Source organism: Elgaria multicarinata, chromosome 19 (genome assembly GCF_023053635.1).
Source record: "Elgaria multicarinata webbii isolate HBS135686 ecotype San Diego chromosome 19, rElgMul1.1.pri, whole genome shotgun sequence".
Classification (NCBI taxonomy): Eukaryota; Metazoa; Chordata; class Lepidosauria; order Squamata; family Anguidae; genus Elgaria; species Elgaria multicarinata.
The window spans coordinates 18,250,556-18,263,209 of NC_086189.1; the positions used below are offsets into that span (position 1 = coordinate 18,250,556).

Sequence of the window (12,654 nt, forward strand, 5' to 3'; positions counted from 1 at the left end):
GGTTGCCCTCCTCTGAACCCCCTCCAGCTTGACTGCCTCCTTCTTAAAGTGTGGGGCCCCGTACTCACGATGAGGCCTAACCAGTCATCAGTTAAGATGACAGCTTTTGTTTAAAGGATGAACCACCTCCAGGGGCCAAGCGGCGTAGAATCCAGAAACACGGCCCCTCCCTACACCTCCAGAGAAGGGAATGGGATCTCTTTCCTTGGGGTAAGTACAGAAGAGGCTTACCACAACGTTTTTATCAGCAACCCCTGGAGGGTTAATGGACAGGTTAGTGACGTTGACCATCAGGTATCCATCCTTGAAGAAGCCAAATGTGTTGAGATGAACTTTCTGCCGCACGTCGTCCTGGAAGAGAAAAAAAAAGCAAAGTACAGACAATTAAGCAGACGCAGTGGAAAACTGAAAATGCGTGAGCCACTCTAATGGGTGTTGCTGTGTGCCTCACCAGTCTGGATCAAGGCCAGCTATTTATGGTATGGATTCACGTCCCACGCCTTCAACTAAATCCCGGGGTGGCTTTCAAACTGTCGGAATTGTGAGCAGAGGGGGGAAGGGAACAAGTTGGGTTTTAAAAGCCTTTGGCGAATGATCTGGACCTCCGTCTGTGCCAAGGACTTTTATTTATTTATTTATTGCATTTCTATAACGCCCAATAGCCGAAGCTCTCTGGGCGGTTTACAAAAATTAAAAACATTCAAAGTATAAAACAACAGTATAAAAACATAATATAAAATACAATATAAAAGCTCAACCAGATAAAAACAGCAGCAATGCAAAATTACAAATTTAAAACACCAAGTTAAAATTTATTTATAGACTGTTAAAATGCTGGGAGAATAAAAAGGTCTTCACCTGGCGTCTAAAAGCATATAATGTAGGTGCCAAGCGAACCTCCTTAGGGAGCTCATTCCACAGCCGGGGTGCCACAGCAGAGAAGGCCCTGCCCCTCCTGGTAGCCACCTGCCTCACTTCCTTTGGCAGGGGCTCACGGAGAAGGACCCCTGAGGATGACCTTAGTCCGGGCAGGCACATATGGGAGGAGGCGTTCCTTCAGATAGCCTGGCCCCAAGCCGTTTAGGGCTTTAAATGTCAATACCAGCACTTTGAATCGGGCCCGGACCTGGACTGGCAGCCAATGAAGCTGGAAAAGGACTGGCGTGATGTAATTGTCATTTAAAATGTTTAAATGTTTTAATTTTGGAATATGTTTAATACAATTTTAACTTTGGCATATCTCTATAGATTTTTAATGTATACGTTTTCAATTCTGTAATGCCGCCTTGAGGTCCAGCATTGGGCAAAAGGCGGGATTGATGAAGATGATGATGATGATGATGATAATAATAATAATGACCACCATCAACAAACGCATCTAAGTAACTGTTTTTGGAAGGCAAGGCAAGGGGGCCATGATTTGCCTAAAATGGGAGGAGCCGGGGTGGGGTGGGCCTGCACACGTGTGTGTCTCCTCTAAGCACCGGTCCATGGCTTATCAGTCCATTACTAAGTAAGCCGTTCACGCCGCAGCCATTTGCAAGTCATCCCCAGGCTGTATCACAACCTTCAGGACCCAGTTGTTTCCTCCGACCGCCCCCCACGTACGCCCCATTGAGCGTGGACCTAGAAGTGCATTTGAAGGATGAAAGGAAAACTGCCAGGAGTGAGCTAGGCCTGCAAGAGACTCCTGAAGGGAAACCATCTGGTTAATCAGGACAAAAGGCCATCAGTCACACACGGCTTCCCACCAATTGCTGATTCAGAGAATTCCAGCTCATTTCTCTTGGCACGTCTAGATCTTTAGGATACAGAAGAGGAGCACGGGCCAAGGAGCTGAGTTGAGGCACCCCGGGGCTGTTTTGCTGATGGCTGCCCGTATCCTGCCTCCCATGGGTAAACAAGTTCAGGGCTTTGCCTACGGGGTGAGCCTTGGACAAAGCCCAGCCTGCAGCCACCAAGGCTGGCAGATCCAAAACGTGTCGAAGAACCACATAACTGGACCTCGCGATGAATGCGGTTCGTCACAAAGCCCAAAACGGTGCAAGGAACTGCTGAAAGAGAGGCGTGAGTTTGCTTTGTGGCGCTCAACGCTCAACTAAGGGTCGCTCCTGCTAAAGAATGCCAGCTGTTTGGGGTCAACAGCCCAGCTGTGGGCTCCCCGGAAGCACTGCGGGAACAGAACACGGGACGGACTGGAACTTTGGCGTTGATCCTTGCAGTGAGTTCCTTCCTGTTGCCTTCTATGCAGTAAAGCAGGGGGGGGACGCCTCCGTAGCCTGAGGGCCGAGTCCTGTCTCGGAGAAGCTCTTGGGGGCCGCATTCCAAAAATGCAAACATCACCCAATTGTAGCTTAAAGATCTTAGTGCCAGCGACTCAGCCGTCTGAGGCATTTCAACCGTCTGAATGGGGTGAAAAAGTGCGCACAGAAGCTGGGAAACCCCAAAGCCTTGGTGGTGTGGGAAAGGAGAAACCTGGTGGATTGGGACCCCAGAAGGGCTGGGTTTGGCAACCGGGGCCTGAAGTCCCCCGACCAGAGCAGATTTCAACGGTTCCCTACATAAACACTGTCAAATCTTGAGTGAGCCTACCAGGTTTAAAATAGATCCTGGAAATGTTACGCACTTCGACTGAAAATATTTACAGCCTACCTTTATTTATAGACACTCAAGGCAGACAAACCATGACAAACAGCGAAAGCAAAACAATACAACAAAAAACCTGCAAATAACTTCATCTATATCTTCTGCAGACTCCATGGCTATGTTTCGAGATGCGGGGGGGGGGCTTATTTTCCCCACCTTGTGCATGCACCTTGTGCAGCTACCATTCACGTAAGTACCCAAAACACGGCTTGGGTTATCGTGTCATAGAATCGTAGAACAGCAGTGTTGGAAGGGGCCTACAAGGCCATCGAGTCCAACCCCCTGCTCAATGCAGGAACCCAGCGCAGTACACAGCATCCCACAAACCATGGCTTCTTCTAGGGGTTGTGGGATGATTTAGAAGCCCACACACACACCGTGCACCTCGCCAGGTTCAGACGACATGATAACCTAATTAATAATAATAATAATAATAAATTCATTTCTTACCCGCCTCTCCATTCTGATCCAGGCAGGGAACAACAATAGACGATAAAATACATAATACTCAATTAAAACATAATATACATTGTTAAAAACATCCTAAAAGCATCCTAAAGTTCCACTGGATAGCCCTGCCAGAAGAGATCAGTCTTGATAGCTTTCTTAAATGCTAAAAGACTGTTAAGTTGACGAATCTCCTCTGGCAGGCCATTCCAGTCTGAGAGCAGCAGAAGAGAAGGTCTTCTGGGTAACAGTTGTCAATCTAGTTTTTGCTAGCTGAAGTAGATTCTTCCCAGAGGACCTGAGTGTGCAGGGCGGATTGTACGGGGAAGGCGATCCCGCAGGTGGCCTGGACCCAAACTATGTAGGGCTTTAAAGGTGATAACCCACACTTTAGACTTTGCTTGGAAACTAATTGGCAGCCAGTGAAGAGATTTTAAGACTGGTGTAATGTGGTGACCCCTAGGTGTACCGGTGACCAACCGTGCTGCCGTATTTTGAACTAGTTGAAGTTTCCAGACTAGGCACAAAGGTAGCCCTATGTAGAGTGCATTGCAGAAGTCGAGCCTCGAAGTTACCAGCGTGTGCACGACCGTCTTTAGGTCTTCTAACTCTAGGAAAGGGCGCAGCTGGCATATCAGCTGAAGCTGATAGCAGGCACTCCTGGCTGTCGCATCTATTTGGCCTGTCATTTGGAGCGGCGGATCCAGAAGCACCCCGAAGCTGCGAACACAGTCTTTCAGAGGGAGTGTCACCCCATCCAGAACCGGTTGACACACCTCCAAACCCAGGTTGGGGCCTCTTGACAGCGAGCACCTCCATCTTGTCTGGATTCAGCTTCGGTTTGTTTTTCCTCATCCAGCCCATTACCGCCTCCAAGCATTCATTCAAAGGAGTCACACTATCCTTAGCTGACGCTGTTGTCGAAGGCATAGAGAAATATATTTGGGCGTCATCAGCGTACTGATAGCACCCCGCCCCATGCCTCCGGATGATCTCTCCCAGCAGTTTCATGTAAATATTAAATAGCATTGGGAAAAGGATGGTACCTTGTGGTACACCACACAGCAGCCCCTTCTTTGAGGAGCAGCTATCCCCAAGCATCACCATCTGAAACCTGCCCAAGAGGTAGGACCGGAACCACTGAAGCACAGTGCCCCCGATTCCCAGTCCCCTCAGGCGATCCATAGGATACCATGGTCGATGGTATCCAAAGCCGCTGAGAGGTCCAAAAGTACCAGCAGGGACACACTCCCCCTGTCAATACTCAGGCCTAGATCATCCACTAAGGCGACCATAACTGTCTCAACTCTGTATCCTACTCAGAAGCCAGTTTGAAATGGGTCTAGAAAATCTGTGTCACCCAAAACTGCTTGGAGTTGGGAGGCAGCCGCCCTCTCAGTCACTTTGCCCCCAAATGGTAGATTTTTGGGTCTATGGTTATTAAAATCCAGGGGATTCAGGGAGGGCTTTTTCAGAAGCGGCCATACTATCGCCTCTTTTAAGCATGATGGAAAACTCTCTCCTGAGAGATGCATTGATAATATGTTGCAATTGCAATCTAACTGCATCTCCTCCCTGGGTGACCAGCCAAGTAGGACAGGGATCGAGAGGACAAGTCGTCCTCTTCACTCGTCCAAGCAGCTTGTCCACGTCCTCGGTACTCACCAACTGAACGGATCCAGGGTAATCCTACTCACAAAGTTGCTGGACACTCCATTGTCAACTTCTGCTACAATGATTGCGTCTAAGTCGGCTCTTATCCAAGAGATTTTATCTGTGAAATGATCGTTAAAGGCATCACAGCGAACTGTCGTGAGCTCTAAAGTCGGGTTCAGGGGGGAAGGTGTCTGCGTTAGACCCCTCACCACCCTGAACAGTTCTGCTGGCCACGAATTCGCAGACGCAATGCGTGCAGAGAAGAAAGCTTTCTTTGCTGCACTTACTGCCACCCCACCGGAACAAAGATGTTCTCTATGTCGTGTCTAGGCAAAGGCCAGTTGTGCGAGCGGCACGAGGGGAAAAGGTCACGGTGGCCAAACCCGGTCACGGTTAAAAAACGAACCTGGTCACGGTTAGAAAACCCATGCAATTTCTTCTCCCCACCCCCACCGAGATTTTAAAATCTCTTCACTGGCTGCCAATTAGTTTCCAAGCAACGTATAAAGTTTTGGTTATCACCTTTGAAGCCCTACCTGGTTTGGGTCCAGGCTACCTGCGGGATCGCCTTCTCCCGTACAATCCGACTCGCACACTCAGGTCCTCTGGGAAGAATCTACTTCAGCTAGCAAAAACTAGATTAACAACAGTTACCCAGAGGACCTTCTCTTCTGCTGCTCCCAAAGTGTGGAACGGCCTGCCGGAGGAGACTCATCAGCTTAACAGTCTACTAGCATTCAAGAAAGCTATCAAGAATGATCTTTTCTGGCAGGCCTATCTAGTGGAATTTTAAGATGTTTTTAGGATGTTTTTAACAATGTATATTATGTTTTAATTGAGTATTATGTATTTTATCGTTTATTGTCGTTCCCTGCCTCGATCAAATTGGAGAGGCGGGCAAGAAATAAATTATTATTATTATTATACTCCCCACAACCAGGTGTTTTGGGCTGCAACTTCCTCATACCCTGACTACTGGCTATGGTGGCTGGGGCTGATGGGACTGGTAGTCCAAAACGCCTGGAGGGCATTGGGCTTTGGAAGGCCGCCCCTATTTTTAAGCAAGGAAAACAAACTAGAATCGACGTAGGAATTTCCAATACGGTATTTATACCCAATTCACATATCCTGTTTCGGAGGCACACCCTCTTGCAAACGTCTAACGTGACAGAGCTACAGGGCAGTGGGGGAAATGGGTCAGACTGGAAGAAGGAAACAGCCAAGAGGAGGCAGGAAGAAAAAGTCAAATCATTCGTTTTCAAGCATCAGGGCACAGGCTTTTATTTCTCTGTTGCTCCGTGTTCTTGCTTCATGACACGTCTCTACTTGCAGCTTGAGCGAACCCAATAAAAACCTCAAATTGCACATGAAACTGGAAACACAGAGTCAATCCCTTTGGTCCATTTAGCTCATCCGTGTCTACACTGACCGGCTGCAGCCGCTCTCCAGAGTTTCAGGCAGGAGATTTTCCTGCCCTACCTGGAGATGCCGCCGGGGTTCGAAGCTGGGAACCTTCTGCATGAAAAGCAAGGGCTCTTCTGCCACAGAGCGACAGCTCAACAGCTAAAAGGATAGCACGTCAAACTTCTGGTTCTGCGCGCGTATTTAAACCCAAACCTCTTGGAAAGTAGCTGGTACTTAGCACAGCTTTCAGGTTGTGTAAGTTTGTTTTTTACCCTTAAACAAAATGGTCATTTCGGAAGGTTAAATGATGGAATTCACAACCACAAGATGTGGTGATGGCCACCAATTTGGATGGCTTTGTGAACGGCTATCAATGGCTACTAGCCCTGATGGCTCCGTGCTACCTCTAGTACCTGAGGCATTAAGCCTATATGCACCAGTTGCTGGGGAACATGGGCGAGGAGGTGCCTGCTTGTGGCTTTCCCACTGGGGGAGTTGGCTGGCCACTCTGCAAACAGAATGCTGGACTAGATGGACCCTTGGTCTGATCCAGCACAGCTCTACTTATGTTCTCATGTGGACAAACGGCACAAGCAGCTGTGTTTGCCCACTAGGAAAAAAAACAAATATAACTTAGAGGGTTGGTTCCAGGATCTGCATTCTGCAAGGTCAGTGTTAGAGAAAGAGAAAAGAAAAGCCAGGGTAGAAATAAGAAGGAAGCGTTGTTTGTAGAGGACGTAATAGATGCTCAGTCTGAAATGTATAACAGTCTTAAGATGACACAAAAAGAAAAGGTAACCATTCTGACCACACACAAAATCCGTAAAACCATGAATATCTTTGTTGGACCAACAAAATGCAAGAGGAGGGGAAAAGAAGGAGCTCATGTTCAAGGCCGAAGGTGGCCGTTCAGAGAGCTCACTGCAAGGGAATCGTGTGAACGCAGAGAGAGACGAAGATGGAAGAGCTACCCCTCCCTTTGAAAGCGTAGAAGCCAACAGTTCCATCCGCAGAAGCGAGGAAAAGCTTTGGCCCTATCCATTTATTTACAAACTTGCTGCAAGAGTCATTTCTGTCCTTATGAACAATGTCTAAACCCTTCAATAGCCGTTCTTTAACAGCAGCCGCTTTCCCAATATCTAGCGAGAACAATTCCGGCTGCCGCTAATAAATGTATAATCGATGCTTTAATAGAATTGTCCGACATCTCCAGAAGCTAATTCAATAATATAGTTAATGCCTCAAATTGTACATTCGCGCCTGTTATTGCTTATAGAGATCATTTTGAGCTTCAGGACAGTTCCAGAAGACATGAGCTAAACCAGCGTCTAGACAACGACATTTCCAGCCCCTGAACCTATTGCTTCTATATAGCCTGTACATTCTTTGTGCTGTCTTGTACCACCTATATAAGATTTGTTTTTCCACTGCCATGGTTATCTGGGTCAGAGCAAGAAGCTGGTGAACAAGCAGGCTGCAACGGAGAATGGGAGGAGCAACTCTGTGGAGCTCGTCGGAGGGCCCTTGCTGGGGTGTGGGCCCTTGGTAAATGCCCAACCAGGCCTACACTTGATGCCATCTCGGAAGGAAGGAAGGAATCACGCTGTAGACTCTCTCCTATGCAGCCCAGAGTTTCCCCTGTCACTCCAGCAGGCACAAAGCAAAGCTGCTCCTATACTGCCAACATAACGTAATACGTTTCTGGGAAAGTTAGCAGTAGCAAGGACCCAAACACTAGGGCGGAGGAGAAATACAGTTGATAAACCTGTTTAGGAACATTGGAAGCTGCCTTATACTGAGTCTGGGCCTTGGTCCATTGTCTCTCCAGCATTTCAGGCAGGATTTTTTCCAGCTCTACCTGGAGATGCCACCAGGTATCGAACTTGGGAACCTTCTGCCTGCCCACTGAGCCACGGACCCTTCCAGATTACTGTAAACAACGACACCCTACAGTTCAGGCCACTCTCTACTTCCTCCCAAAATACATTTGAACAAATGGCGTACGGTTCTCAACAGCGACAACGTTTTTTCCGTGAGACGAAGGTTGGCGGTTTGCAGGTTTGAACTACAAAAAGTCCTACAACTACCAAGCCAGTTATGCTGGGTGGCGAATGCTGGGAGTTGCAAGACCTTTCTGCTATCTACACACGCGTAGGATTGCGCCCTAAGAGAGGAAGCGTGTGTGTCCGGCTGCGGTTTCCCACTTCTAGGAGCTCAAACGGTATTTAGGCAGCCTTAGAAAAGAGGAAGCGACATGCTAAAAAGGGGCATTGGCTCAGCTCAGCACGGAGCTAGCAATGAGCAAGCATTTCCACTGTCCCTTCTGAATCGAAAGCTGAAGGAAAGATACTCCAAGCGACAGGAATAAAACAGAAACATCAGCTGCACGGTTATAAAAGTCCCTAGGTCACGGCTGGCGATGCTTTCAACCCGAAGGGCCACAAGCCATTTCAGAGACGTTCTCAAGGGTGGGCAGGGGCCGAGGGCAAAAAAGGGCAGGGCTGAACCACCCAAAACAACATCCTATTTAATCTTAATGCTCTTGTTGCCAGTCACTAAGCCAGATTGGGACCTCAGGCAGGATTCAGCCAAAGGTGATGGTAAATTACCCTATACGTGACCCCGCTGCAGCCTTCTGCCAACTTGCGCCCCCCACCCCACCCCAAGTATTGGACTACAATCCCCATCACCCCTGACCACAGGCCATGCTGGCTGTGGTTGATAGGAATCATGGTAAAACATAGCTGGAGGGCACCAAGTTTGGGGAAAGGCTGCCCTGGCCTTACAGCAACTTTCTCCCAGACTGCCCCCTGCCCCGATACACTGCACAACAAACCCCATCCCCTATGGCCATAAGCTGTTGGTCTGAGTCACAGTCCAATGTACCTGAAGAACACCAGATTGGGTGAAGGGCTGCCATTGCCCCCAAAATGCCACTTGATGTGTGGACTACAACGCCCATCACCCCATCCCTCACCAAGATGGAGAGCCAAAAGGCCATCCTGGCCTTAGAGGAGCCTTCCCCCAACCCACCCACCCCCACCCGATGTGTTGGATTACAGCTCCCATCACCCTTGACCACTGGCCATGTTGCCTGGAGCTGATGGGAGTCCTAGTCCAACCTTTCCAGAGAGCACCAGGAAGAGGAGGGAAGCTGCCATTGCCCTATAGCAGACTTCTACAACTCTGGCAGTGGCCTCCATGTGTTGGATTACAGCTCCCATCACCTTTGACCACTGGTCATGCTGCCTGGGGCTGATGGGAGTCCTAGTCCAACACATCAGGACAGCACCAGGAAGGGTGGGTGGTGGGTGGGGAGGCTGCCATTGCCCTACAGCAGCCTTCCACCCCTCTGGCAGCAGCCTCCGCATGTTGCACTACAACTCCCATCACCCTTGGCCACGCTCCATGCTGCCTGGGGCTGATGGGAGTCCTAGTCCAACCTTTCTGGAGAACACCAGAAAGAGGAGGGAAGCTGCCGTTGCCCTACAGCAGCCTTCCCCCCCTCCGCGTGCTGGACTACAGCTCCCATCAGCCTTGGCCGGGGTCCGCGCCCCCGCTCCGCCTCCGCCTCCCCTCCCGGCCTACCTTGAGGGTGAGGTGGTGGACGCGGGCCTGCGCGGGGGCCGCCGAGAGCAGAGCCGCCAGCAGGGCGGCGACCGCGGCCTTGGGCCGGAGGAAGGCGCCGGAGCCTCCGCCGCGGCTGCTGCTGCCACACGACGCCATGTTCACTCCTGCATCAACACCGCCCTCCGCCCCGGCCGCTTCCGGGGTCAGAGGGCAACGCGGCGGAAGCAGGCGCGGCGCGCTAGGACGGGGGCCGGACGGGCGCGAGGAGGAACAGGGGCCGCCTAGAGCGGCGCACGCGGACTTCCGGCGAGGCGCATAGAGCCATGAATTATACAGAGGAGAGCATGGCGGTGCTGGGAGAGGCAGCTTCCGGGTTCGCTTTGCTGTCAGAACCATATTAGGTGTTATCAAGACTTTTGTGGCTTTTTACGGGTCTTCGTCCAAAAATAATAATAATCAGATTTTGTCACCTGGCCGCGGGATGGGGAGTGGTCGCCTAGGAAATTCTCTCAGTGTTTTAACACTTAATTTTAACTTAAATTTAAATTTTACTGTTTTAAACTCTGTATTTTAATCTTATATCAATTTTGCTGCGTGGTTTTATCCTGGTTGTGCTTTTTATACTGTATTTTGTATTTGTGCTTTTAACCTGTTGGTTGTTTTATTGTGATTTTAATGTTTTATTGTGGTTTTAAATTTTGTGAACCGCCCAGAGAGCTTCGGCTACTGGGCGGTATAAAAATGTAATAAATAAAAAGACCTCTAGGTTGTACTCTCAAATCCATTTATTGGTGGATATTGCACTATGAAAGCGGTATGAAAGCGCAATATAAGCGGCGGCAGCCACACGGCTGCTTTATGGCGGCATCGAAGCGCTATAGCCGCAGTTGGGGAGGCCAGCCGCTATCCCGACCAAGTGGCTTTCTCTTGGCTGTTCTGTTCTGCTGCAAACTTGCATTTATTTAGTATATATTTTTGAATACTGTTGTGATATTGCTGTTTAGTATATTGTTAAATATTGTTGTAGTATATGGTTGAATATTTTTTGTGATGTTTCTGCTGTAAACTTGCATTTAGTGGAGTCGAATGGATTGTTGTATTTATTGTATTGCAAACTGCTGGTTCACTTTATTTTATGTACAGCACTTTGTAATAAGGCAATATATTTATATTATTATTATTATTATTATTATTATTATTATTACTACTTTTTTTCTGTGTCAGCATGCATAGGATTGCACGCCTTTTTCTTTCTAAATATGCCTCGGATTGCAGCTTTTTCCCCTGTCTAAACATGCATAGGATTGTACCTTTTTTCTATCTGAACATGCATAGGATTGCACCCTTTTTCTGTCTGAACATGCATAGGATTGCACCCTTTTTCTGTCTGAACGTGCATAGGATTGCACCCTTTTTCTGTCTGAACGTGCATAGGATTGCACCCTTTTTCTGTCTGAACGTGCATAGGATTGTACCCTTTTTCTATCTGAACGTGCATAGGATTGCACCCTTTTTCTGTCAACGTGCATAGGTTTGCACCCTTAAAATGACAGGAGGAGGAAGAGGGTTTGCAGACTTCCAAAGCCTGCCCTGCCAGGTGATGTGACCGTTTCAGGTTTCAGTCCCCCCCCACACACACACACACCCCAGGACCACTAGGGAAGAAGAAAAAAGCGGCAGACCATCTTTTGATCCTCCAAAACATCTCGTTCCCCATAGCCTCCACTAGATGTCACATGAATTCAACCAAGCGGCTTCCGGTCGCCCAAAAGGCAGATGGATCAATATTCATTTAATTGCAAATCATTGTTTCAGTGTTGTTGTTTAATTATTAAAGCTGTGCCCTTTAATCAGCCAATCAATTGGCGATATGAATTTATTTTTTAAAATTAATTGACGAACAGAGGACCGTAGGAGACTGTTTTCTACCAGGTCACACACGTCACAACTCCCATGGTTTGTTTAAACCACGGTTAGTTGTGAATGTGTGGAAGCCAGCTCGTTCCTGGCTGGCCGGCCGCTCCTGCTGAGCTAAACAACCAAAAATCTTCGCAAATTACAGCTGAAAGTTGCATTATTTGTGGAAAGTGCTTTTTCTGCCCTCCAAAACCAACTGAAATTTCCCCAGGTTTCGGGAACAAACCCCCGTTTTGGCTCGAAAATGCAAGCTGAGTTGGGAGGGGGACACTGCGGGACTCTGTCAGGCCCATAAAGGGCCAATTTTCCTGGTGATGGACATCCCTATTTCAGACATCATGACAACGTTTAAATCCTCCTGGCTGCAGTGGGAGCAATTGGACAAGTGACAACTGTCATGCATTTCACCATTGCAAATTAACCCGTTCTATCTGTCCACCTTGTTACAGGACATAGTCTGGACATACTTGCATCCCTGACATCATCATCATCATCATCATCATCATCATCATCATTATTATTATTATTATTAGCATTAGCATTTTTATACCGCCCAATAGCCGAAGCATTGTGCATTTTGGATTTAATTGCTTGCCCCATGACACCTTGACTCAAGGAGCCTGTTTCGTTTTGTTCCGGAAGGCACAGCCCCAAAAAGCTTCCAAGAACCAAGAATTCGTCAAGTGGGTGGCAGAGGATTCCACGTCCCTGCTAATAAAAAAAAATCACGCTGCTGTGTTCCAGTGTGCCTTGAGTCCGCTACACCACTGATGCCAGGAAAAACAAATCAGCCTTCCGCAAATCTCCGTTTGTCAGGCTGCTGCTGACCGTAAAGGCAAAGACGCAAGACCCGTTAAGAACTTGGCAATCTTTCTGTTGATGAGCCTGCATCAAGAATCAACAAGCTCTGGTAGAAATTGTCAATAAATTCAATCCAGTGCCTTTTATTGGCCAACATTTCAAACTTCCGCTGTAGCTTTGCCTTTCCAAGCCGTTTGCTATGCAGGCGTTCGC

General features: G+C 48.3%; 1 protein-coding gene across 1 annotated transcript in view; it reads right to left on the reverse strand.

Moving 5' to 3' along the window:
• GPR107 (G protein-coupled receptor 107) overlaps positions 1-9,897 on the reverse strand; it is a 34,013-nt gene extending 24,116 nt beyond the window's left edge. The window contains exons 1-2 of the mRNA XM_063145005.1: positions 9,742-9,897; positions 232-351 (exon numbers count right to left, since the gene is read on the reverse strand). Coding sequence (XP_063001075.1) covers positions 232-351; positions 9,742-9,879 — 258 coding nt within the window. The 5' untranslated portion in view covers positions 9,880-9,897. The remainder of the gene's footprint in view (positions 1-231; positions 352-9,741) is intronic.
• Positions 9,898-12,654: the final 2,757 nt, after the last annotated feature.